Source organism: Elaeis guineensis, chromosome 10 (assembly GCF_000442705.2).
Source record: "Elaeis guineensis isolate ETL-2024a chromosome 10, EG11, whole genome shotgun sequence".
In the NCBI taxonomy this organism is placed as follows: Eukaryota; Viridiplantae; Streptophyta; class Magnoliopsida; order Arecales; family Arecaceae; genus Elaeis; species Elaeis guineensis.
In genome coordinates this window covers 30,588,355-30,616,341 of record NC_026002.2, presented here as the reverse complement: position 1 = coordinate 30,616,341, position 27,987 = coordinate 30,588,355, and the positions used below count along the sequence as shown (strand labels likewise).

Below are 27,987 nucleotides of genomic sequence, written 5' to 3'. Positions count from 1 at the left end.
ATATTAATCTATATGGCTATGTTTCTTACCAGAAAAAAAGGGGAGCACCATAAAATCCTGGAAAGTGGAGGGTGGAGAGAGTGAAGTCGTTCATTATAAACATTGATACACACACACACACACAATTTCATGCTTTTTCTTCCTTTCTTGATGCCAAAGTGATTGCACTTTCTTCATCTTTTTCTTCTTTGTGTTCTTACTTTCACAAGGAAAAGGATTGCCCACCAATTTAATGAAAAAATTAGAACATAGAGCGGTACATGGATATTCAAGAAGAGCTGGCAAAAACTTGTGGCACCATCACAGTGTTGTTTTCCAAGGTTTAAATGAGAATCTAAACTCTTAACCAACACGTGCACTCGAGCATGCGCAAAAAGATAATGATAAGAATATGGAAATGAAGAGAATTGTCCCATAGAATATTGACTATATTCTTTTTGGTGAAAAACAGGGCCAAATCCTAATTACACTATCCTTTTGGAAGTAACAGTACAGAGATCTTACTGCATAACGCATCTCAATGAGTCACACAAATTTATACCACCATGTTTTAGCGCCTCAAGGCTCCCCTCAACAGCATTCCAAATTATCAAAATACAAAAATGATCTAATTCAATATTTACACCCTTGGCCGTCAAAATTCAGTTTTTGTTTACAAAAACTTAATGAACACCCATAAACAATTTAGAATAAACTAATAGCAATTCTGCATTTGAATATGATGTGAAATTCTTTATAGACCTCATCTGATAGCTTTTTATACCTAGAGAGCAATACTTCACCAAAAACCTGCTGCGGAACTGTCTTGTATATCCCATTATTCTTTTTTCCTTTAAAAATTCTCTTCATCCGCTACCATTTACACCACTTGCAAATAACATATTTTCAAAAAGCTGCTTCTATTGATTCATGTAGCACTGCGATCTGTTCATCTTAAGGCTCATTCAATCATGAATCAACTCCCATCAAATCTGGGTGAAAGAAAACTCCTCAGCCTCCAATACATCAAAATGGTCATCAATTATGGTCAGAAATCCTGGATAACAACATATTTATCCTCCTTGGATAACAATCCCTGTAGAAGAGTCTATTTCAAATTTATTTTTCTTTGAATAAAATATATGAACTTATATCATATAATTTGAGTACTCTTGTCTGGACTGTATACATGTTCTGCTCAGATTCACTGGGTGCACCTGATCTTTTTACATCTCCCATGAGCAAGGTTATCCTGTAATGCAAGATGAGAGGGTTGATTATTGAAAGTCCTCGACAAACCCTGAAAATCAAAAGACCTTGTCAAAATCTGAAAACAATTTTAAGTTAATTTATTGACGGGTATATAAGTTGTGACTCTCTATATACCCGCCATCGCAGAACCAAAATGGGAGCTCTCAACTAAAGCTTCAAATCTGCCTCCCAAATATGACTGCCATGGCAGAACTTCTCTTCTCATGACATGATTCAATGCTGATGCAGAATTCCAGATAGACCAGAATGCCAAATAGTTTGTCCCATAGATAGGAAGACCAAAGTGATCTGCATGGATGATCAGGAAGAAGAAGCTTGATTACAAATCAGTATGGAAGAAAACAGACAATTCAATTGTCCTAATCCAGAGAAGGAAATATAGTTACTTACCCTATGTTAGATACAAATTTAAATAAAATGTATGCTTATCAGTAATTTTAATCACAATCATGCATTAGCAAGAGATAAACCATAGAAAATAACTACATCCTAATATTGCCATGACCACTTCTGCAGTTGACGACAACACCAATTATTTTAAGCAAAAGACTAAAATAGGGGTTTTACTGGGTTAACCAATGGACAGGCCATAAAATATTGGATTGCTTTGGCTAATTGGAGGCCAAGTAGAGAACCCATGAGCAGGAATTTAGATAAAAATCAAGGCTCTACAGGCAGCAGGCTCACGATCTCCTAAACCAACCTGTATAGCCATTTATCTAAACATGAAACATGTTACACACACCCCCTTTAATCTACATCCAGAACCAACCAGCCATTAGTCCCTTATTTTCCATGATGTTTGATAAGGACCGTGAGTCCCATAATCAACGCATGACATTCTTCAATCAATTCTCCTCTCTCCGAAAACAAGAGAAATACAAAATAGAAGGTGAGAGTTGATTTACAAGTTTCTATTCTATTGTGCGTGCAAACTTCCCTGGGCATTAGAAGCAACTTGATTCCCTATTAAATGTAATTACCTCTATTCTTCAAGATGGAAACAAGAAGGGCACATAAATGAAAGAAGAGTGGATATACTCACAGTAGCGTTTGGCATGTGAACATGCAAGTGATGCTTTGGTTGTGTTCGTGAGTAGCTCAGTTTATATTCACTGCTACAACACTCTTTTGATACAGACAGAGGGTTACAAGAGCTCCTTAGTTGTGACTCTCTATAGTAGTGCCTTTAGATATCTTACATTTAAGAAAGAGTGAATGAAAGAAATGCACCTCGTAAAACAAAAGTGTTATTAGCTATTACTAGTTCCCAAAGTTTTTAGAGTTAGTTCAAGGGCAAAATTGGAAAAGAAAGAGGAGGGGAATCTCTCCTTGCAGTCTTGGAGTCAAATCGGCTCAAGAATTTGATACTGGTGTCTTTATATGATAAACAGGATGATATATACGAAAACTATGTATGTGTGTATGTAAATATGAGTGTACGTGCACATATACATACATAGTGTATGCATATATGTATGGTTGTATATCCATGCATGCATGCATGCATGTATGCATGTCTGAGTTTGATGACAAACTTCTTGCTAATGCAGGGACCAAGGCTGAAAGGAAAAGGTGAAGAATTGACAGGAGATTACAGCTAGTTTGTAAGAGTGTCAAATTATAGAATGGATCCAAAATGAATATCCATGAATGTTAGTGCAATTTACCACCTAAATGAAAAAAAGAAATAGTGAAGAGGATTCATAAAGGCAGTCCCAGATAGTTGAGATAAGACGATGTTTAAGGTTATGACCACATTTCAATCTGGGTATCAGAATAAACAACATTTTATCTATAGATATGCACCAAGAAAAGTGTCTACATTATCTTTAACACCAGTGCTATTACCTAAGCAACAAATACCATTCAAGACGAAGCCACCTTTTAGGCTCTTTTGGTGCACATCAATGGCCAAAACGTTGTTAGACACAAGATTTGACAAGAAAGGTACCGATACATATAAACATATATGCCCTCTGCCGAGGTTAAAATAGCTTTGTCAATCAATAATTGTGCAACAAGAAGTACATATATATACACACTCATTAGAACATTTTTTTCTAATTGTTATTTGTCTTACAACCAAAAACCGGTCTTACACCTGAATGCTACTATATGACCATGTGAATATGCAGGAACTAAAATAAAAATATATGAACTCTGTCCAACAACCTAGGCACAAAACCGTTATCTATGCATGCAGGAAACTCATATATACTTCAGATTCATAAGGGTAATTAATTAGGTTTCAAAAATTAAATCATGTTTAATATTCTCGAAAAAAGGTGAACAACTAAATAAAGCATGTATTATCAAACCTTTTCTTCTTAGGCTGCACATTTGTTTTACAGCTACCATCCCAGGTAAAACATTTGCCCATCAACTCAAAAGTATTTACCTCAAGCATCTTCCCTTTTTGGCCTTTAACTTGATAGCTATAAGAGTTTTTTAACATGTGATACACATGTTTAAAAGATAGGGAGATAGGGACACAATTGGTGCGTATGTCTATGTCTGCATATGTAGGTAGGTATAATATGTACATACACATTCATACATAAGATACTGTGGAAGTAGGGTATGCCCTAAAAACCATTTGGTTTATTAGACATAATATTTTGAGATATTTCATGGGCATCCCTTCCACATACACTCATCAACAGTTAGAGGGTTGTGTTATATGTTGGTCTATGAGTTGGAAAAGAGTCCACACCTACCACTTGTATGTAGAATGAACAAGTGGATGGTTGTGTTTTTCCATGGGAAGAATTGCATCATTCTAGACACTTGAAAATGCTTCACAGCTATGGGTGAGGTTGGGCATCACGGCTATGGGTGAAGCAGAAAAAACCTATGTTGAATATTTATTTTAGAATTATCATGCAATCTTCATGAATATTTATACAAGAGCAAAGACATACCATTATAGACATGTATTTCTTTGCGAAACATTTTAAGTTTTTCCTCTCAAATAATCCACATCTCTCCATTCTATAGAAGAGCCTCAATTGTTAAGCATGCCTAACATCTAACCACATCATTGACCTGATTCTCAGATGGGGCTTGAGCATCAACTGAAGGTGGACAGTAGCAGACACATATGTGATGTTATGCACTCCTCATCAAGTAAAATGTATATCTCAAATCTGATGAATAGAAATTTCGGTAAGGAGAAGAAATGTATTTTCAAATCAAAGTCATCCATTATTTAAAATGGAGCAAGTAGCAATTGCAGGCTATGCAGCATTGTGGTAGGTGAGCATCATCATATTTTTTTATTGGTTAAGAAGAAATTAATGACGGTTCAAGTTTTACATGGTTTTTCTCTTTTCTGTTAATGTTAACTGAGTAAAAGGGCTAAGCAAAATCTGGAGGAGGAACAGCATACCTGAATACATGAGCAAACCTATAAAGAAGCAGCAGCATAATTGAGAATATATGATCCTTTGCTGGAAGTATAAAATAATAAGGATGTCCAACTGATCCTGCCAATTCGGATATTACATATTTTAAGAAGATATTCACATATAAATCATACTCAAGCTTGTTGATTTGCAGATTGAAAAAAATACCTGTCCTGGATATTTCAACATTTTCCGAAGTCCTGCAAGAACTCAATTTGTTTAAAAAATGTTCTCTTTTTTTTTTTTTTTAAAAAAATTAAATATAGCTACAGCCTGCATCTTTCTTTGTAGCTCTTTGCAGCATCAACTTCCTTATCTTCCAGGCACTCTCCCACAACCCTGCTGATGCATACGTATTTGCTAGGACAACATAGTTTACTGATCTTTCAGGATATAAATTAAGAAGATACCCTGCAGCAATTTCCCCAAGAGACGTGTTACCATGCATTCTACATGCCCCAAGCACAGCAGCCCAAAGTGATGCATTAGGCTTAGCATCCATCTTGCATACAAAATCATATGCTTCTTGTAATTGACCTCCACGTGCAAGAAGATCAACGGCACATGAATAATGTTCAGCTCTGGGGTGGATCCCATACTTGCTAACCATAGACTTGAAATACTCCATTCCTTTATTAGTCAAGCCAGAATGACTACATGCAGATAGAAGAGAAAGGAATGTAACATCATTTGGCTTCACCCCATCATCCTCCATCTTCACAAAGAGTGCTATTGCACCTTCTCCAGAACCATGCTTTCCATATCCAGCAATCAATGAAGTCCATGAAATAACATTTTTATACTGCATCTCATCAAAAGCACAACGGGCATCCCAAAGTTCTCCTGATTTTGCATACATGTCAATGAGAGCATTGCTCAAGGCTATATCATGGTTGGACTGTTTCTTAATTACATGAGCATGAATTTGTCTTCCCAAGCTCAATGAAGCTATATTGGCACATATATTAATCATGGAACATAAAATCACATCATCAATTCTCATGCCCATCCTATTTATTTCACAAAAAAGCTCCAATGCCTTCCCACTGCAGTTTCTTTCCAATGAATACCCAGTGATTAGTGCAGTACAGGAAATCAAGTCTTGTTCATACATCGAGTCATATACCAATCTAGCATTCTGCATGCTCCTACATTTTGCATATGCATCAATCAGTGATCCAGTGACAATAGATTGATTCTCATAACCCAATTTGACACTGAAAGCATGAATCTGATTCACATGCACAAGAGTTCTAACTAAACCACATGCCTTCAAAAGACTTCCAAAAGTGAAATGATCAGGCTGAAGACCTGTTAAAATCATGAATTAAGAAAGCAAAAAGGTTCCACAATAAAGAAATCCACACATTACAGTGGTTAAAATAAAATCTCTGGAGACTTCATAATAAGAAGGAAAACGATATTATTAAAAAATAAATCAACAACGTGGTGAGTAGCATCTAATATGCAACGTCATTTGTTATCAACTAAGAATGAGATATGAACAGTATCCAATATCGAAATTGATTATGCGGAACCAACAAAAAGTAACAGTGATCGTCACTGTGCAGATATTGGCCCCGTCATTTACTTAAAAGTCATGTTCATGAGTGACTTATGAATCTGTAAACATTTGAACCAGAATGATACATGCTAGCTTCAGATTACACAGGCACAGAAATACTCTTAACAGCCAAGGTGTGTACTTTATCGATTAACATAGGTGTTGATTAATATACGTGATAATTAATGCATAGCAACTTACAAAATGAACACCTGAAGCATGATATTCACAAAGATAAAAGTAATGTTGTGCAGTAGCTCATAACAGTGCATGATGGGCTATCATCTATTTTTCTTGACATCATGGAACACAATCTAGCACAGAAGCCAGATACTCACAAGCATTCACAATTCATACAAGCATCTAATAAGCTTTTAAAGCATAAGTTTTAAGCAATACCATCTCGAAGCATCAAGCAAAAATATCCAAATGCGTCCTCTTCAAGCCCCCGCACCGCACACCCTCCAATCACCGAATTCCAAGCAACCACATCTCTCTTCTCCATCATCCCAAACAAGCACCAAGCGTCCTCAACCGAACCACACTTCAAATGCAAATCCACGAGAGCACTCTGCACAAACAAATCCTCCACAAATCTGCTCTTCACAATGCACCCGTGAATCTGCCCCCCGCTCCTAACACAACCCAGACCAGTACACGCCCGCAGAGCACTACCATAAGTGAACTGATTTGCCTTAACACCCAACCGACGCATCCAAGAAAAAACCTTTAGAGCTTCATCTGAATACCCATTCTGAGAATACCCAGAAATCATCGCAGTCCACGACACGACGCTCCTCTCGGGCATTTCAACAAACACCCTTCGAGCAGCGACCAAGTCTCCAACTTTCGCGTAGAAGATCACAAATTTGGTGCACAGATGCAGATTTGACGCATGCCCGATTGCTGACAGGTAATCGTGGAGTGATCTTCCTTCTTGTTTGGCATTGCAATCGATGCAGAGCTGGAGTAGAGAGGAGTAGGTGGAAGGGGATAAGGGGGTGGGATGGGAATGGAGGACATCAAGAGCTTCTTTTAACCTGCCGAGCTTGCACAAAGTGAGAACTTTGGATTCCGGATTCGATCGGCGGATAAGTTCTGCGAAATTGGCAATGGATTTTGTTTGGATTGCGTTCATAGATAGATAGAGAGAGAGATTTCGTTGGAGACAAACTGGTTCGAGTTCAGGAGAGCCTACTGATCTCGCCGGATTCTGAAAACCAACGGTTCCATAAACCGAGAAGATTTATTATCTCGGTGGAGACCGAAGTCTGTTATTATCTTCCTGCTCTTCATTTCGAAAAACAAAAGAATAAAAGATAGAAAATATATGGAGCATCCACAATCTTAGATTTTGGAAGATCTCGGCAGGGTTGAAATCTATAATTAGTAATTAATTTAAAATATTAATTAGAATATCTTGTATAGTGAAGAAAAAGGTGATTGGGAAAAATTTGGCCCAAAGTTTCCAGATTGCATCAACAAGCAACCAAAGGTTTATCAATTTGTAATAGCTGGGATTTAGCAATTTATATGGGCTAAGATAATAAAGTTTGAAATATTTTATATATACGTGGAGAGATGTGCAAATCAAAATTTGGCACTTGGCCGGCTTAAAAACAGGTTTTTCTTAAAGGGCCAGAGAATTAATTTTTGGTTATTTTTATTGTGTCTTCAGGGAATAGGAAGTATAACAAATTTAATTAAAAATGTTACCAAATATGAATTCTAACTAGCGTAATTTAGGTTGAGAAGTCAATTAGAAAAATTTAAAAAATCATTAAAGATGTTCACACAAATGGTTACTTCTCACACAAATGGTTACTTCCATGGTTCACCCTCCTTTGCTACAGCATATCCTTTTTCTTCTTTTTCTTTTTCCCTTTTTTGTTAGGAAAGCGGAAGGGGTCATCCAAACCCAGCTACTTAAGACTGTAAGCCGGATTCAAACAAGGTGATTGGATACCAGCTCCAATGACTTTACCAACTTTGACAAGTTAGAACCTGCACTTCTACAACATAATTGAACTAGCTGAGAAAACTTTGCGCACCATGATCTCCTGATGCTTTGCATGGTAATTAAGTTTTCACGAAGAAAAAGAAAAAAAAGGGGTGAAGAAAAAGTTGAGTGGCCAATAACCTATGCTCAATAATTTGTGAAAAAGGTGAGCTGAGCGGTAGTATCGAATTCAAAAATTCAAAATTGGAATATGTTGAGTAGCATCATTCCTCAAGAAAATTCAGCACCAGTAAGTCCTGGGTGTGCCCCAGTGCTGAGGCTAAGAAATTCGACACATGGTAATTAAATTCCACGATAATCACGCAAAACTTAATAGCCAAAACAAGCTGGAGAGCAAATATAATAGCAAATTGCTGACACAACACGTACTTCACATAAAACACAAACCAAAACTGCTTCCGCTCCTACCACTAGACATAAAAGCACAAACCAACACTGCTCAAGTGTGTCTGGGGGTTCAATCTCTGGGAAGAATGCAATCAACCCAAGCCAAACAATGGAACCGCAACAACAAAAATTATATGCGAGGAATCAAGTTGGATTTTTTACTTTAAACAATGTTTTAAATTTACTTAAATGAGATCAACATGTTACAGGGGTAGCCACGGGATAAACAATAAACAGGAAGTAAATTTATATATCATCGAACCGAGTCAACAGACTGCCATATAATAAATTAAACATAGTTAATGCCGATCAAAAATAAAAAAAGCCACACTGTGCTAATCCCAGTAGGAAACCACCACCGGGATATGCTTAAGAGAATAATGTACGAGCTAGTTCCCACAACAACGACAAAATAAGAAAAGCACAATCACACATCAAGCAAATATAATAATAATAAGCTAAAGCCAGAGAAAACCATATCTAAAATACCAAATACCACTATATTATTACCACTAGTTACTGCCGCTCCATCGGGAGTTTCGTATTTCATATAACCATGAGACTAAAAAAGAAAACAAGAGGTTGAAATCGGTTCAACCCACCATGAACACTGGACAACACACAAATACGGCGACACTTGACAAAGCAGCACAGACACTAAATAACAGAGACCTTGACAGTAGGAGCAGCAGTATGTCTTGAGACCAGAAATTACTGGCCACCACGGAGGCGGAGCACCAAGTGAAGAGTAGACTCCTTTTGGATGTTATAATCCGCCAGGGTGCGGCCATCCTCCAGTTGCTTTCCAGCAAAGATCAAACGCTGCTGGTCCGGAGGAATGCCTTCCTTGTCCTGAATTTTAGCCTTCACGTTGTCAATCGTGTCCGAGCTCTCGACCTCAAGAGTGATGGTCTTCCCAGTGAGGGTCTTGACAAAGATCTGCATACCACCACGAAGGCGGAGGACGAGATGGAGTGTAGATTCCTTCTGGATATTATAATCAGCCAGGGTGCGGCCATCCTCCAGTTGCTTGCCGGCAAAGATCAGCCTCTGCTGGTCCGGGGGAATTCCCTCCTTGTCTTGGATCTTAGCCTTGACATTATCAATGGTGTCAGAGCTCTCGACCTCCAGGGTAATGGTCTTCCCAGTGAGGGTCTTGACAAAGATCTGCATACCACCACGAAGGCGGAGGACGAGATGGAGTGTAGATTCCTTCTGGATATTATAATCGGCAAGGGTACGGCCATCCTCCAGTTGCTTGCCGGCAAAGATCAGCCTTTGCTGGTCCGGGGGAATTCCCTCCTTGTCTTGGATCTTAGCCTTGACATTATCAATGGTGTCAGAGCTCTCGACCTCCAGGGTAATGGTCTTCCCAGTGAGGGTCTTGACAAAGATCTGCATACCACCACGAAGGCGGAGGACGAGATGGAGTGTAGATTCCTTCTGGATATTATAATCGGCAAGGGTACGGCCATCCTCCAGTTGCTTGCCGGCAAAGATCAGCCTCTGCTGGTCCGGGGGAATTCCCTCCTTGTCTTGGATCTTAGCCTTCACATTATCAATGGTGTCAGAGCTCTCGACCTCCAGGGTAATGGTCTTCCCGGTGAGGGTCTTCACGAAGATCTGCATGCCACCACGGAGGCGGAGGACAAGGTGAAGGGTGGATTCCTTTTGAATATTGTAGTCGGCCAGAGTACGGCCATCCTCGAGCTGCTTGCCGGCAAAGATCAGCCTCTGCTGGTCCGGGGGAATTCCCTCCTTGTCTTGGATCTTAGCCTTCACATTATCAATGGTGTCAGAGCTCTCGACCTCCAGGGTAATGGTCTTCCCGGTGAGGGTCTTCACGAAGATCTGCATGCCACCACGGAGGCGGAGGACAAGGTGAAGGGTGGATTCCTTTTGAATATTGTAGTCGGCCAGAGTGCGGCCATCCTCGAGCTGCTTGCCAGCAAAGATCAAACGCTGCTGGTCTGGGGGGATGCCCTCCTTGTCCTGGATCTTTGCCTTGACGTTGTCAATGGTATCCGAGGACTCCACCTCGAGGGTGATGGTCTTGCCAGTGAGGGTCTTGACGAAGATCTGCATCTGTAATAAGAGATCCAAGAGATAAAATCATTAGGGACATCAAAGCAGAAGATCAACCATAAAAATCCCAAAAAATCGACTAGAAACCAAAAGAAAATAGAGAAAAAGACAAAGATCGGCTCAGATAAGCAAATAAATAGATCGAGGAAGATACCATTTAAGAAAAATTTAAATCGACGATGGCCTGAGCATATCACACCAAAAACCATGAAAAGAAAGAATCTGTGACACGAAACATGAAAAAGATACAGATCCGAGAAAACTCCGACCCCCAAATTTATAATCTTAAAAACACAAAACATTTCAAATAGAAGGTTAAGTAACAAATAAACCAGAGATCCTTGAAGCCAGATAGGCAGAAACCAAGAACAGAAAACAAAATTAACTAAGATTCGATCATCAGATAACCGACTCTCATGATCTATAATACCGAACCAGATCGGATAACTAAAATCCACAAATGAAACGCAGATCGGATAACCAGTGGTAAAACAAATAACCACCAGACGGAGAAGATCAGATCGCATAGATACCACAAAAATTAAAAACGCAAGATCATAACCAATAAACCTAATAAAAATTACTATACGAAAACAAAATATCAAACGCAGATTCACCGATGCGCACGTACGCTCACCATACAGAACGAACGATCGCCGGTTAAAGACAAATAACGTAAACGAAAAAAATTAAAAATAAGCAACAAAAAGAACATAAATTAATAATTTTAAAACTAGAGAAGAAATAAATACCTTGAGAGAAAATTTAGGAGCCTTTTCCCTTAGCGATCGGAAAGAGGAATAGAACGAGAGGGGAACGACGGGTTGGGGCTCTATTTATAGCTGCAATCGACCGACTCCCTTGGTTAAGATGACAGCCCTAACGTTACCGCCACGGGCTACCCTCCAATAGAACCGTCACACGTCGATCCGTGGGACGTCCGCTTCGACGGGAAGTTTACCGGGAGGTGGCGGGAGAAAAGGAAACGAGGCGGTCCCCGCGTTTTAGGTGACCGTTAATCATGCCGTTAAAGATGACGGCACTAGAGCTGATGAGAGTTGTTTATCTCATGTTTATTTGTCTGTTACCGGTAGATATTCTGATATTTTTCTCGGAATTCGGATCGGGTCGGACTAGGATCGGGCCCTATTTAATATTCCTTAAATATTCAACCCGGGTCCAAAAGGAGTATCTTGAGAGATTCGGAATTCGCAAGATGGGAGGATCCTGACCGTTTGTACGGTCCACAATAGTCTATCAGATCGTTCTAGATGCCAACGATTCACTGACCCTAACCAGCTACCCATGGTCACATCCGCATCACAAATATTCCACTCTCATATAATTTATATGCCCTCTTCAACGTAAAACGCTTGATCTTTTAGTTTTGATGAACTTGGACGGCAGATGTTGTTCCCGCATAGATATTTTTATGAAGGCTTGCGTCCAAGATTCTATCTAGGGCCGGCGGCTCCTAGTTATTTAACGAGGGTAGGTTCTAGATCTCTCACCTTATCCTCAGCCTTCGATCTCTCGTCTTTCGAGTTTTTGGCGCACCGATTTGTAGGGTTTTGCGAGTTGGGAAGCCCGATCTCCGACCAGGTTTCGAAGATTTGTCTCTGTTGATTTTGCTACGTTCTTTGATGGTGGAATTATGGTTTTATTCGTGGTTCCGTGGATTATTTTCTTCAATTATGTTTACTTTGTTTCACTTTAGGGATTTCCTTTTGTTTTGCCCTATTTAATTCTTCTTGATGCATGAAATTTGTTATGTGACGGTTTCTTGGTGGGATTCCTTCGGAGTTAATTGGGAAATTAGGTTTTTTTTTTTTTATATAATTTTTTTGTTGTTGTTTGAGGGATTGGAATCGGTTATGGTTTGTTCTACATGACTGCTTGAACAAAAAAAAAAAAAAATGCTTTTTTTTTTCTTTTTTCTGTGAGGAGGTAGGTTTAGATGTTATGGATCTAATGTCGGTGCTACTGTTTTATTGTTGTATAATTGATACCTGAAATTTGGTTGATTATACTTGATTTCTTTTCGTAGTTCATCTAGATGTAGTTAGTTCCATTAAAGAAAAAGATAGTTGCCAAACTTTAAATAAGAATTAGTCTTGGTACATGATAATTCTTGTACTCATATTGCATCGTATATACAACTTTTGCTATTTAATTCTAGTAATTATATTACAAGACATTATATTATTAATTGGTTTGCATTTTTCATGTTGGTTGACTGAATTTTCTGTTGTATATTCACGATAAAGTTACTTATTATTTTTTTTAATGAAATTTTCCATTCTATTCTTCCATCATTCGTTGTAATTTATGATATGCTTGCTGCCATCTTGACGTGCGCATGCCTAAGTTTTGGAGTTCAAACTAGTCTTTGCTCCAAAATCATGTGGGCTCAGGACACTTTGATTCCAATCTTGATGTGGTGACCTGGATCTGATTGTAACTCTGAATTGATTTGGTAGAGTCTAGTTTGGTTCAACCAGAACATTATCTAGTGGAGTTAAATTAATTAGTTTTTTCGAACATTGTTTGTTTAAGATTCGGTGTTGCAGAAGACCGAACTTGGGTTGAGCTCGCTGTTGTTTGTAGGTTAGGTGTCACATAGGACTACTTTTCCTGTCCTTTTATTATTTATTTATTTATTTTTAAATGAAGTGAGCGGTTCAAAGTACAAAATCTAAATGAGCACCAGGATTCATTTGTGAATGTGACTTGTTGGAACATTGTGAAATGGATTAATAACATTGTGCTGCATAATTTGTGAATGACTTGATAAGAATGATTTTTGCCATTGGATTGTTTATAAAATTGTCATACTTCAAAATTGAGTTTAATGTTTAATTTAAGGGAATGTGCATAATTGTCTTAACATTATTCCTACAGTACCAGGTTCTAGCTATGAGTTTCTCTGTGTTGTATACCAATTTTTGGAACAATATCCATCAAGTTCTGCTTCCTTGCTAATGGTACTTTCCTGATAGAAAAATGGTTTGCCAAATTGTTAGCTGACAATGGTTTTGCATAATCCTCCTTAAGTAAAATTATGGAATATATGGGAATAATGGCTGCTTGAATAAATAGCCTAAATTGAATTTGTAGCACAATGTTTTTTCCGTTAAAACATGGATTTTATTTGATCATGGAATGCATGGTGATGTGAATCTGCTATATGTTTGATGCCTTGTAGTTTAATATACATTGTAGCGAGATGTATTTTAAGGATGGAGTTCCAAGTTTAAATTTCAGCAAGACAAGATGACTATGAGATTCAACCGTTTTGGTAGTTTGGTTGAGGTTAGAAAAAAATGAATCAGTATAAAAATTATGAATGTTTTAGAAAAATAAAAATGCAGTATTTCTATGTCTATGGATTTCTCAAGGCTGTATACTGAATCCGTTGACTATTATTTAATATAAGATAGTTATAGAATTTTGTTTAGTGTGGTACATCATTTAATATATTTGATGGAAATATAATGTATGGTAGCATGTTTAAAAGTTAAGATCTAGGATTCGTGAAACCTATGTCAAAAAACTTATTTTTGCTCTCAAGTCTCGTAAAACTTAATATTGCAATGGTACCAAATATTGGTAAAACCTTGAAACTTGAATTTTCAATTAAACAATTCCTTTCTGATTTTTAGCACATGGATTTAAGTGCTAACTGGTGTACATGGCATGAAAATATGTACCAATTTAGTGCTTTTTAGCAATGTTCAGCACTAGTGCAGTACCTGCTGTCTGCTGGTAGTTGGCATGCTGTTGTACCAGTGTGTGTCAAGCACTAGAACTGCAGGGGCGTGGTACATATTGAGCTAGTATGTACCACCCTGTTGACTTTAAAGAAAGTATGAAATGATAAACTTTAGCAGAGACACCTGATAATGGCTCAGCTACTTTTGTTTTGAAATATGAAACAAACCCTAGTGTTGGATCCTTTTGGGCTACTTTTGTTTAGAAATATTTGATTTTGGTTTGGATTTTTGGACAACATTTGAAAATAAAACATCTGTTGAGGAGCAAGGCAAAATTGAATTCAACTGAAGTCCGAACTAAGGAAACACATTGTCTTACTGTTCCCACTTTTTTCCTCCCAGAGTGATGTGTGCTTCTTTACATTGAAGTTGAATAACATCTGAAAAGCCTCCTGTCTAGTTATTTCTGGAAATGGGAAAAAAAGCTTTGTCAGATTTTTCATGAGCAAGTGGCATTTTAACTCACACATGGAAGATTAATAGTGTTCGTCTCATACTTTTTCAGGCCTAACTGATAAGAAAGCAAAGCATTGTTTATTTGTTCTCTTCAACTCGCCACAGTCAAGAGTTCATGTCTGATCTCAACGTCCAGCTCCCCACCACATTTGGTATTTTAACTGATGATCGTTGATTATGAATGTGGAGATTTCTATTACAACTATTGATATGATAAAGGCATGCTAAACCTGCGTTAATCTTTTGGGGTTTAGATCCGTTTGCTGAAGCAAATGCTGACGACTCTGGTGCTGGTGCAAAGGAGTATGTCCATGTGCGCATACAGCAGCGGAATGGCAGGAAGAGTCTGACCACTGTGCAGGGATTGAAAAAAGAATTCAGCTATAACAAGATTTTGAAGGATCTCAAGAAGGAGTTCTGCTGCAATGGTACCGTTGTCCAGGACCCTGAGTTGGGCCAGGTATTATATTGTTATATGTAGTTGAGGGATATGACATGTGAGTATTCTCATATATATGCGTCCATGAGCTTGTGAAAAGATTAATCGGTGTCTTTCTTTTCATCATTTATAGGTTATTCAGCTTCAAGGTGATCAGCGGAAGAACGTCGCTACTTTTCTAGTTCAGGTACAACTTGCTACTTACCTTTCTGGTTAGAGTCTCTGCTATGGTGTGATTTAGAAGGCCTAGTGCATGAACTGATAGAATGTAGTACCAACATAGAGACCTTGAAAAGTTCGCCATTTATAAATTTCCTTCTCATTTTGTGGGCCTGTTTGGACGCCCAAGAACCATTTCCTGTGTGAAAAGGGGAGCTGGAGGATAAAAAAGTTGAAGATTGTGGGGGACGGGTCCAGCAAATTTTGATGTATTTGGAATGTTACAAATTTCCAATTTAGATTGATATAGCATCACAGGGGAATGTTGGTGAACACATGGATTAGGGGATCGATTGTCTTCTAATTCTTCCTTTCTTTTCCCCTCATCATCTCTCATCCGGTACAGTGGTCAAGAATCCATACAGGGGATGTTCGTGCACCCATGAATGAGTAGACATTGACATTCAAACAACTCCCTTATTGCTTAAGAGGAAACCAAACAAAATGCGCACAAATACGTGTGTGCACTCATAAACACGCTTGTCATCTGTGTCATCTTCATGAAGAAGATGGTTGATCTTGTGCTTATTGCATACAAAGTGAATTGTTCGTGGGGACACTGAAAGAGCTCTAACAGCCTTGGTTTATTATCCATGGATGCATCATCCTGGCTAACCTTGTTTTATTTTATCTGCAGGCTGGCATTGTTAAGAAGGAACATATCAAGATTCATGGATTTTGAGTACGTACGTATTGAGAAGAAACCAAACCAGTCTGTAGGTTTTACAGACTGTAATGTTATTGTCGAGCTAGTGACGCTGATAATATTATTTATGTCTGTTTCTGGTTTGAGGTTTTAGTGGATCTGTTGGCAAGATGACCGGCTTCTATGTCCTTATCTGTAATAGGAGAATATCATCTTTCCTGACTTTTGCTTTAACTTTTCGATTGTCCATTTACATGTTCAGGATTTATGGATGTTTCAATCTGTTGTTATGGGTTATAACGCAGGGATTGACATCTAGCCTTCCAACTTCCAGTAGCTGTAAGACATCCTATGTTTTCTTTTAGTTGCATCGATATGGCTGTAGCTGGTGCTCGAATTTTGCAGGGGTTTTGGTTAGCATGCGGCTGACACTGGTTTCACAGGAGGGTGGTTTTGGGAGGATCAATATCAAGTGGTCAAAAAGTGTCCGGTACTTTTGGCTGAATTTTGTTAATTTATGAGCATCCATTACCGGTTGAAAGTGAGCGACCCTGTTCTTGGAGTAGTCTTTGCCTGCTAGGGTTGGCTTACGAAGCTTTAATATTTTTTTTTCTCACAGGGCTTGTTTAATGCTGGACGTATTCTTGAGAATGATTTTTACTCTTGGATGGCATTAGAAATTATTCGAGCAATACCCATATATGGACGGTACTGGGAAGAAAAAAGATTCTACTAATTAGAGGAAATTTTAGGATCATAAAATTCATAGATGAGCTGGATATGGTGACCTTCGTGGCTCTGTCAAATTGGCTAGCCCTTTGTATTGCTGTTTTTGTTTTATTTATTTATTTTTTTAATAATTATAATGGTTGTTCATTTCACCTCAATTACAGTTTGAACTTTGGATAAAAAACATAGGATTCTTGGGTAAATTGGAGGGTCAACTTGTGGATATAAAAAAATTAAGAAAGCCATAGAATGCAAGTGAGGCGGGACCGGGTGAGCTATTCATTGCTATTTTGAATTATAAGCAAATGATCTATCCTATTGAATATTTTGTGCTTCCTCTAAGATCACATGGGTTGAAGGTGGCTAATCGATCACCTTTTTTGAAAAGGCTTGCTAAACAATCTGCTAAGACCATATCCATTGGTGGAAGGTTAACTTTGATGAACTCTGTTCTGTCTTCTTTACCGGTTTATTTCATCTTGGACTCCAGGTTGGGTAATCAAGAGGCTACATCGGAGGCATATTTCTACATTTAAGGCTGAGGAGATCTTGAGTTGAAGTATTTGAGGGAGATAAACATAGCATTATGAGGTAATGGAGATGAGCAGATTTGGAAGATCGTGTGTGAATTATGCGAGGATGCCTCTAAATTTAGATAACCTCTCAAGTCTTCTCACTTCTAGAAAGTAGTTCTAAGGGTTAAAGATATTTTTCGCTACTGTAATACCCTTCTTTTGGGCAATGGGGGGACTATTAAATTGTGGCATCATGTATGAAACAATGATTTACCATTTTGATATTTTTAAGTTGTACTACATTGCCTCGATTGAAAATGCTGCTAGCGCTTCTCAGTGCCAAATTTCTGATGGGGTTTTCAGGAGTTTGATGTTCAAAAGAAATCTGGAAGATGGATTGGTAATTGAATTTAATAATCTCATGGATTTCTCAAACCTAATTAGGCCAGCCGATGGTTGTGATAGACTTAGAGGTGGTCAAATTTTTATCATCAGTTCATTTTACAGATTTCTTAAACCTAATTACGTGCCTCTACTGTGTGCAGACTTCAGGCTCCTGATTAGATGAGAAACTTTATTTGGTGTGTATTGGCTGCCAACAATCTGGTTATGAGATCATAGCTGGCTCCTAGGGCTTATTTTTTCATGTCATAATGTGAAAGAAATTGCCTATATTTTGTTTTGGAGATGTCCCTATTCCAAAAGGATCATTTTAAAATCCAAAATCAACTGGAATGGTTGGCCTAGGCACTTGTTCTCTTGTTAGCATATCTGGAGAGTTAAGAAAATAGGAAGAAGCTAAGAGTTGGCTGGGATATGTTGCTGGCTGCTGTATGGCGGAAAGGTTGCGGAGTAAATTATATGCATATTATATATACATATATATATTCGTCAAAGCGAAGTACCTAATTTCGAAGGGGTTAATAGTATTTGGGCACAACCATCTCTACCTGTATCTGCTAAATTTCAGAAATATATTGATCTTTTTTGAAGTGATGAATTGATTGAACTTACTTTCATGAAATGTGGATAGTCTGTACCCATCTTTTCCTCAGAAAAAGAAAAAAAAAAATCAAGGGTTATTAAGCTATTGAAAAATATACCAAAATTGAAGATATTTGTGTAAACACATGAAAAGGCAAACTCGTAAATCAGAAATTTGTAAGTACAAAATTTTATTTTTAACATGCATCTCAACAACAGTTCGATTTTGCTCCTTCAAGATTTGATGAGCAGAGTTATTTGCTGATCTTTATTATTATTGTCATTTGGTTACATGCTCATAAGAGAAATATTTTAAATTTGGAGAATAATTGTGCCACTCATAGTTAAGTGGAACATGCGCATGATCTTTTTGTTTTTTTTTTTTTTTTGATAAGAACATGCATATGATCTTCACATAGAGACAAAGACAGGATTTCTGTCCTCAATCAGCACAGACTTGACGTGATTAAGGACTTGATCCAGGAAAATCAACCCATCGCAAAGCAACTAAAATAGCGTTTCAGCTTCTTCTTTTTGGGCGTATACTGCAGACAGATATTAAAAAGAATTGTCAAAGGATGAATTATTTTGGGTATTGAGAAATAGAAACCACACATGATTGTTTAATAATTACAAAAAACCTGCTTAGCTTCATCCTTTCTTCTCCTTAAACAAACACACTAATGAAATATAGTAATTTTCCATTTATTTCTCGTATGTTTTACAAAAATATCTTCTATTTGAATAGAATACCACTATACATAAGAAATGTAGATAAATTCAGTATCAGATGTATGTTCAACATCATTTGACACAACGGTGTTATGTGTCTCTATTAAGATAATACTTATGAACCAGTGTATGTCTATCTCGACACTAAAAATACTCGATCTAATACCAATATATTTGACAATTACTCTGCTTCAAACCATAACTAATTAGGCCACACACTTCATAAAATAGTTTATTTGATCTACCCACCAATGCTCAATGATCCTAGTCTGAGAAGGTTACTTTGTTACCCTAATTTTAACTAGGGCTGGATATATTTGATGCGTGTGAAATGAAGCACCGATTGTTGTGGACCTCCATTGATGTATTCCCAATATTTAGCTGGTGCACTTCTCTTCTTTTCTCTTTTCAAGCAAGACCCGAGCTTATTGTGTTATATTTTTACTAAAGAAGGGGGTATGTACAGAGAACCTTCCAAACCAGGGCTAAAAGACATTTGGAACAAGACTCAAAAGTAATTTATGTTATGACAGTACATATATTACCCAATAAATTTGATGCCATAAAAATGTTCTGGTTTTGTTGATCTAGATATTACCCTTCCAAGTTCCTAGATATTTTACAACCAACTGCTAACCTATCTGTACCCGAAAAAGAAAAAGAAAAAAAACAACTGCTAAACAATAATGTCAAAGAACTTGGTATCAAGAAAGTGGCCTGCCAATAAACTTACATAATTAATTTCTCTCAAACTTTATAAATAAAAGAGAAAAGAGAAAGAAGCTTTCAATGCTAGAGTTGATGGAGGTCCAATATTTAATTACTCACTAGTCTATTGTGGAAATTTCTATATGTCACGCTCTAAATTCGGGACATAATACGATCATGTTATCGAGGGATGGAGCCCACGATAACACGAAGTCAATCCATCATAATCATCTAAAATCCATCAAATAAAAAGATTCAATTCCATTATTCATCAAATAATTGAACCAATATTGATTCAGAGCATCTAAATCCAAAAGCAAGTACTAATCCGAATCTCAACATTCATAAATAACTATAAATCCGTGATCATAAAATAAACTAAACTTTCGCTACCAAATTTTCAAGCTTGCTACGCAGATCTTCAAGTTTAAATCCTTCATCGATCCTAACCTTTTTTTCTCTATAAAAGAAAAAAAAATAAAAAGAATATGAGCTATACTAGTCCAGTAAGTAGAACTTGCGCTTTCTTATCAGATCAAGCATAAGTTTTCTATGATAATATAATATTTAAAAAATAATAAATAATATAAAATAAAGTATTTCATAGAACATATAATAAAACAAATCATAAACCAATCATGTATGCATAAAATCATGAATCATAAATTATTCTTATCATGTATTTATGTCAAGTTTCAAAATATTGCTCCCAGATATTCGTGCTAAGGTCACTATTATACCCATGACAAGGCCATGTTTCTTAATCGACAAAGTTCTTATTTCATACGCCAACTTTATACCTGCTGGCAGGGCCATGTTTCGTGTAGATGCTAGCTCCGGTTGTCGACCTTCCCAAAGGGATTCGTTTGTAGCTCTCTGAGAGCCTTTGAAATCCTTATATCTTTTTCTTAAAACATACATATACATAGATGAAAAAATAATGAAATTCATGCTTCATAATCATGCTATTTTCATAAAACACATTAATGGAATCAATGCTTATAATAAAATATATTTTTTCATATCATGTATGCTGATCCTTATTTTATGAAAAATATGATTTCATCAACAGTAATTTTTTACATAAAAATATGATTATTTAAAAATAAATAAAGAGCATAAGATCTACTTACCTCATTCATCTTAGATCTTCAGACTTCGTTAGAAGAATCAGCTAATCCTATTTAAAATATCAAATCATCATCAATTTCTATTCCATGTATATAATAAGATTAAATCATAAGGAAAGAGGACTATTGATCGGATGTGTCGAACTATCCAGATACCAGGACAATTCAGGGTCTCTGATCTAAGGGTCAGATTTAAGTGATTTGATCAAGAAATTGTAAAGCACAGATTAGATCAAGATCAATCAATAGAGTTCATTAATAATGAATTTGAAAGATACTTTGATATGATCAAATGAAGTTGACATACAGTACGGATATCGAAGCAACTTCAGATCATCTTATTAGAGTCAATATGAGCCCTTAAAAGATGAAGGCATGACTCGGTACAGGATCCATAGACCTTCTTAGAGAGAGAAAATTGATCATGAGAGAGAAAATAGAGAGAGAAAGTGGAGAGAGAATCTTCGTATCCTTCAAAAGTGGCAATCATGATTGAGAAAGATACTTGATATGATCAAATGAGGTTGACATATAGCACGGATATCAAAGCAACTTCGGATCATCTTGTTAGAGTCAATATAAGCCCTTAAAAGATGAAAGCATGACTGGATACAGGATTCATAGACCTTCTTAGAGAAAGAAAGTCGGTCATGAGAGAAAAAGTCGAGAGAAAAAGTGGAGAGAGAATCTTCGTATCTTTCAAAAGTGACAATCATGATTGAGATCATCAAAGGTCATATCAGAGTGACTTAATATGTATTAACTATGATCGATGTTATCAATTTCAAATAAGGATCGGATCGGGATCCAATCTACTGCACGAATTTTGGAGCAATCTCAGATCATCATATTTTCATCTCAAGTTTATCCTAGGGTCTATGATGTAATCAGAGAGAGAGAATGATCTTAGAGAGACAAAATTCATAAAAAGAGATAAAAAGTCTAGAGAGAGAAAATAGAAAAAGAATTTCGAGAGAGAAATCAGAGAGAGAAGATAAAGAGAGGAGAGCGGAAAAAGAAAAAAAATTTTCTCTTTTTTTTTCTTCTTCTTCTTCTACTTTTCTCTTTTTTTTTTCTTTTCTTTCTTTTTTTTTCTTTTCCTTTTCTTTTCTTCTTCTTCTTTTTTTCTTTTCCTTTCTCATTTCTCTTCCTGGCCAAACAGAGGAGGGACCGAGGGGAGGGGCTCGGTGGCTCGAGCTCCGATGAAGGGCGACGGCACGGTCGGAGGTCCGGCAATGGTGGCCGACAGCGGGGAGTAAGAGATCGCCGACAGTGAGGCTCGGCCAGTGAGGGATTTAGAAAAAAAATAAAAAACAGGAGACCCGTCCCTTTTCTTGGATTTCTCCGATTATTGGTCGATCACCGGTGGCCATGATCTTCAGAGAAGAAGACTAGGGAGGTGGGGGTCATGACCCATGGGTGCGGCACCATGGGTGGCGATGCTGGTGGCCGAAAAAGAGGAAGAAAGGGCTCGACCGAATAGGGAAAAAATAGGGCATGATGTTTTGTGGATTTTCCGACGATCCCGATGGCCGGCGAGGGTGCACGAAGCTATAGGAAAGAGGGGAAGGAAGAGAAGAAGGAGGGTCGGGGCTTACCTTCGACTCCGATGAGGTCTCCGATGAAAAATTGAGGCGAACACAAAAATAGGATCGGCAACTTCAACGAGAAATTTCGAGAGGAAGAAGATGGAGATCTCAAGGCTGGTCATGGCTGGCTATTGAGGGGGAGAAGGAAGATTTATAGGAGTCTTCCCAAGGTTTTTCAGTGGCCTTGGGAGTCCTACTCTTGGTCGGATATGGGGAAGAAGAAGACTCCTAACGAGAGTCTTCGTTCTTTGTTTCTTTTTTTTTTTTTTTTCTATGGACCTGATGGGGCTAGATTTTCAAAACTGGATATTACATTCTACCCTCCTAAAAAAAAGTTCATCCTCAAAACTAAGTTATATTGTTTGAGATATCTAGGATTCTTCTTGGCATTATCTACAATAAAATAATCTACTGATAAAAATTATCGAACTATGATCAGATTAGATTAAGATCTATAGTATCCTTTCTTTATCAATAAAATTCTTCCTTATTTACAACTAATGTATTCTATAATATCTTTTGATTTAAAAGATTAAAATTTTTAATCAATTCAGACCACCATGCTTTTGCTATGCACTATGATCTCAACTTACCAAATTATCTAAGTCTATTAATAATAAAAATATCTTTGTATGTTAAATCAATCAAAGATAGATCCAACTTCAGATTTCATATAAAACTTAGTGCAAAATTTTAAGTTTTCTTATCATTACTATCTCTTAGGCATAGTACATCAAAATTAAATCTTCATCCACCTTCTATGTTTGAACTTATTACATAAGCTTCACCACTCCTCAAGAATCCCATATATCTAAAATTAATTTAAGTTAACCTTCGATTTACCTTACAATCATTTAGACAATTTTCAAACCAACCTTTCTTTGCAAAAAAATTAACATCAAAATCAGCAAAGTTATCATGTCCTTTATCCATATAAGTTTAGCATTTTAATATCATCAAATATACCCAACATAACATATCAATACCTCTCATTTCATTCTAGGATCATCACTTCTCATACTCAGGTCAACCCTACTAATTGAAATCTAAAATATAACTCATCAATTCTATTATAGACATCATATACCACTTATGCATCAATTTCATCATAATACCTATTGATTCGAAATCAAATTATTAAATCTTTTCTTTTATATCTATCATGTTCCTCATGATCTTAGCCTCAAGTTCAAATATCACTAAAGTCACAATCTCGAATAATGATAACCTTAAGCTCAAATACCACTTAAGTCATATTCTCTAGTGATCATAACCTAAACTTTATATCATTCATTCACGTCCTTAATGATCATAATCTTAAGCTCTGATATCATCCATCATACTCCACTCTATCACATCCTATTGATCATACATAAAGTTTTATTATCACTTCATAATCTCAGTGATCTTAAACCTAAGCTCTGATATTATTCTATCATATCCTAATCACTTATATCATAATCTCCAATGATCATAACCTAAACTCTGATACCATAAAATGTCACGTCCTAAATTAGAGACATAACACGGCCATGCTACCGAGGGATGGAGCCCACAATAACACGAAGCCAATCCATCATAATCATCTAAAATCCATCAAATAAAAAGATTCAATTCTATTATTCATCAAATAATTGAACCAATATTGGTTCAGAGTATCTAAATCCAAAAGCAAGTACCAACCCAAATCTCAACATTTACAAATAACTATAAATCCGTGATCATAAAATAAACTAAACTTTCGCTACCAAATTTTCAAGCTTGCTACGCAAATCTTTAAGTTTAAATCCTCCATCGATCCTAACCTTTTTTCTCTATAAAAGAAAAAAAAATAAAAAGAATATAAGCTACACTAGCTCAGTAAGTAGAACTTGTGCTTTCTTATCGGATCAAGCATAAATTTTTCATGATAATGTAATATTTAAAAAATAATAGATAATACAAAATAAAATATTTCATAGAGTATATAATAAAATAAATCATAAACCAATCATGCATGCATAAAATCATGAATCATGAATCATTCTTGTCATATATTCATATCAAGTTTCAAAATATTGCTCCCAGATATTCATGCTGAGGTCACTATTATACCCGTGATATGGTCATATTTCTTAATCGACAAAGTTCTTGTTTCATGCGCCAACTTTATATCCGCTGGCAGGGCTATATTTCATGTGGATGCTAGCTCCGGTTGTTGATCTTCTCGAAGGGATTCGTTCATAGCTATCTGAGAGCCTTTGAAATCCTTATATCTTTTTTTTAAAATATTAATATACATAGATGGGAAAATAATAAAATTCATACTTCATAATCATGCTATTTTCATAAAACACATTAATGGAATCAATACTCATAATAAAATATGCTTTTTCATATCACATATGGTGATCCTTATTTTATGAAAAATATGATTTCATCAACAATAATTTTTTGCATGAAAATATGATTATTTAAAAATAAATAAAGAGCATAAGATCCACTTATCTCATTCATCTTAGATCTTCAGACTTCGTTAGAAGAATTAGCTAATCCTATTCAAAATATCAAATCATCATCAATTTCTATTCCATGTATATAATAAGATTAAATCATAAGGAAAGAGGACTGTTGATCGGATGTGTCGGACCATCCAGATACTAGGGCAATTCAAGATCTCTGATCTGAGGGTCAGATTTAAGTGACTTGATTAAGAAATTATAAAGTACATATTAGATCAAGATCAATCAATAGAGTTCATTAATAATGAATTTAAAAGATACTTTGATATGATCAAATGAGGTTGACATACAGCACAGATATCGAAGCAACTTCAGATCATCTTATTAAAGTCAATATGAGCCCTTAAAAGATGAAGGCATGACTCGGTACATGATTTATAGACCTTCTTAAAGAGAAAAAATTGATCATGAGAGAGAAAGTAGAGAGAGAAAATGGAGAGAGAATCTTCGTATCCTTCAAAAGTGACAATCATGATTGAGAAAGATACTTGATATGATCAAATGAGGTTGACATACAGCACGGATATCAAAACAACTTCAGATCATCTTGTTAGAGTCAATATGAGTCCCTAAAAGATGAAGGCATGACTCGGTATAGGATTCATAGACCTTCTTAGAGAGAGAAAGTTGGTCATGAGAGAAAAAATAGAGAGAGAAAGTGGAGAGAAAATATTCGTATCCTTCAAAAGTGACAATCATGATTGAGATCATCAGAGGTCATATCAGGATGACTTAATATGGATTAACTATGATCGATGTTATCAATTTCAAATAAGGATCGGATCGAGATTCAATCTACTGCATGAATTTCGGAGCAATCTCAGGTCATCATATTTTCATCTCAAATTTATCTTAGGATCTGTGATGCAATCAGAGAGAGAGAGTATGACCCTAGAGAGACAAAATTCATAAAAAGATATTAAAGGTTTAGAGAGAGAAAATAGAGAAAGAATTTAGAGAGATAAACTGGAGAGAGAAGGTAAAGAGAGGAGAGAGGAAAGAGAGAAAAAATTCTCTCTCTTTTTTTCTATTTTTTTCTTCTCCTTCTTTTTTTTTCTTTCTTTTTTTTTCTTTTCCTTTTCTTTTCTTTTTCTTCTTTTTTTCTTTTCTTTTCTTATTTCTCTTCCTAGCCGAACAGAGGAGGGACCGAGGGGAGGGGCTCGATGGCTCGGGCTCCGATGAAAGACAGCGGCACGATCGAAGGTCCGACAGTGGCGGCTGACAGCGAGGAGCAAGAGATCACCAGCAGCAAGGCTCGGTCCGCGAGGGATTTAGAAAAAAAAATGAAAAACAGGGGACCCACCCCTTTTTTTGGATTTCTCCGATCATTGGCCAATCATCGACGGTCATGATCTTCGGAGAATGAGGCTAGGGAGGTGGGGGTCATGACTCATGGATGCGGCACCATGGGTGGCGGTGTCGGTGGTCGAAAAAGAGAAAGAAAGGGCTCGACCGAATAGAAAAAAAATAGGGCATAATGTTTTGTGAATTTTTTGACGATCCCGATGGCCGGCAAGGGTGCACGAAGCTATAGGATAAAGGGGAAAGAAGAAAAGAAGGAGGGTCGGGGCTTACCTTCGACTCTGGTGAGGTCTCCGATGAGAAATTGAGGCAAACACAAGAACAGGGTCGGCAGCTTCAACAAGAAATTTCGAGAGGAAGAAGACGGAGATCTCAAGGCTGGTCGTGGTTGGCTATTGAGGGGGAGAAGGGGGATTTATAGGAGTATTCCCAAGGTTTTTCAGTGGCCTTGGGAGTCCTACTCCTGGTCGAACATGGGGAAGAAGAAGACTCCCAATTGGAGTCTTCGGCCTCTGTTTCTTTTCTTTTTTTTTCTTTTTTCTACTCACTAGTCCATTTTGAAAATCTCTATATGTATATTGAGATCTAAGATAAGATTTTAAGTCTCATGAGACAAAGATGTCTATAGAACAGGATGCCTTGCTATCCCATCCCATCCAATATATATCCGTCATCTTTCTATGCTTTTTATTTCCTTTCTTTCTTTCTTTTTTCTTTCCTTTCTTATTTTCTTTCTTTTCTTCTACCTTCTTTCATTCCTCCCTTCTTCTCTTTTTTTTTAATCCCTTCCTTTTTTTTCTCTTTTCTTCTTCTTTCTCTTTTCTTTCTTCCTTCATTTCTTCCTTTCTTTTTCTTCTCTATATCTTTCTTTCTTTCATTTTTCTTCTTCTTCTTCTTTCCCTTTTCTTTTTATCTTTCATCTTTCTTCCTTTCTTTCTCTCACTGCATAGATGGGTTTCAAAATTCCGACCCCATCCTGATCCTATTTTTTCATAGAAACAAGATGGAACGATCGAGATGTCTGTTGTCCCGTCAGGATATAAAACCTTGATCTAAGGTCAATGGGGTAAGATTTTAAAGTGTTCTACTTCTATAAACTGATGGGTGTAGAATCTTGGAAAATCAAGTAAAAGCCTTCTAGAATACCATCTTGTGTCTCTATCATTGGTCACTTGAATATACTTAATTGCATAACAAATCATTTGCTTCTAATTAGAAAGTCCTCTTTCCATCTAATGAAGTTAGCCTTTCTTTTTCTCCCCTCATACATTTCTTTTGCACTTAGATATAAGAATTTTTCCACTATGAAACAGTTATTTGCTTTTTCACTCTTCTGATCCCTCTCTAACATGTGGGACATGGATTGTGCAAGAAGATTACCATTGCTAATTGTTGGGGAATACCAACCGACTCCGCTCACGCCAGCTTATGATCGGGCATACCGACCGATCGACCGACCGACCGACTGGACGCCATCACCGGCCGATTAACGGCTCTCTGCCGACTGAAGATATGTCGGTCGAACAGACCTTTTCCACTCTCCCGACCGA

The 27,987-nt window shown here is 36.9% G+C and overlaps 4 protein-coding genes across 7 annotated transcripts in view; 1 reads left to right on the top strand and 3 right to left on the bottom strand.

Annotated features, from left to right (window-relative positions):
* Positions 1 to 398: 398 nt before the first annotated feature.
* On the bottom strand, positions 399 to 8,960 carry LOC105052646 (pentatricopeptide repeat-containing protein At3g20730). Of its 3 annotated transcripts, none has more exons than XM_073244792.1 (6): positions 6,622 to 8,960; positions 4,827 to 5,969; positions 4,643 to 4,739; positions 1,366 to 1,539; positions 1,169 to 1,279; positions 399 to 1,075 (listed from the first exon to the last, which is right to left on the bottom strand). In XM_073244792.1, exons 1-2 carry the CDS (start codon positions 7,358 to 7,360, stop codon positions 4,915 to 4,917), a joined length of 1,794 nt encoding a protein of 597 aa, XP_073100893.1. In that variant the 5' UTR covers positions 7,361 to 8,960; the 3' UTR covers positions 399 to 1,075; positions 1,169 to 1,279; positions 1,366 to 1,539; positions 4,643 to 4,739; positions 4,827 to 4,914. The 3 variants fall into 3 exon arrangements, with proteins under 3 accessions (XP_073100893.1, XP_029122708.1, XP_010931829.1); XM_029266875.2 differs by having other exon boundaries at positions 1,197 to 1,279; XM_010933527.3 differs by having other exon boundaries at positions 399 to 1,279.
* Positions 8,961 to 9,108: 148 nt separating this feature from the next.
* On the bottom strand, positions 9,109 to 11,621 carry LOC105052645 (polyubiquitin). The gene is made up of 2 exons (XM_073244793.1): positions 11,467 to 11,621; positions 9,109 to 10,714 (listed from the first exon to the last, which is right to left on the bottom strand). Exon 2 carries the CDS (start codon positions 10,712 to 10,714, stop codon positions 9,341 to 9,343), a length of 1,374 nt encoding a protein of 457 aa, XP_073100894.1. The 5' UTR covers positions 11,467 to 11,621; the 3' UTR covers positions 9,109 to 9,340.
* A 540-nt stretch (positions 11,622 to 12,161) lies between these two features.
* LOC105052644 (protein translation factor SUI1 homolog) lies at positions 12,162 to 16,500 on the top strand. Its single transcript, XM_010933525.4, has 5 exons — positions 12,162 to 12,316; positions 14,993 to 15,095; positions 15,198 to 15,403; positions 15,516 to 15,569; positions 16,239 to 16,500. Exons 2-5 carry the CDS (start codon positions 15,059 to 15,061, stop codon positions 16,281 to 16,283), a joined length of 342 nt encoding a protein of 113 aa, XP_010931827.1. The 5' UTR covers positions 12,162 to 12,316; positions 14,993 to 15,058; the 3' UTR covers positions 16,284 to 16,500.
* A 2,342-nt stretch (positions 16,501 to 18,842) lies between these two features.
* LOC105052643 (uncharacterized) overlaps positions 18,843 to 27,987 on the bottom strand; it is a 31,672-nt gene continuing 22,527 nt past the window's right edge. For both annotated transcript variants that reach the window (XM_029266877.2, XM_073244794.1), the window contains one exon: positions 18,843 to 19,020. In XM_029266877.2, the coding sequence (XP_029122710.1) occupies positions 18,983 to 19,020 (38 nt within the window). In that variant the 3' untranslated portion in view covers positions 18,843 to 18,982. The remainder of the gene's footprint in view (positions 19,021 to 27,987) is intronic.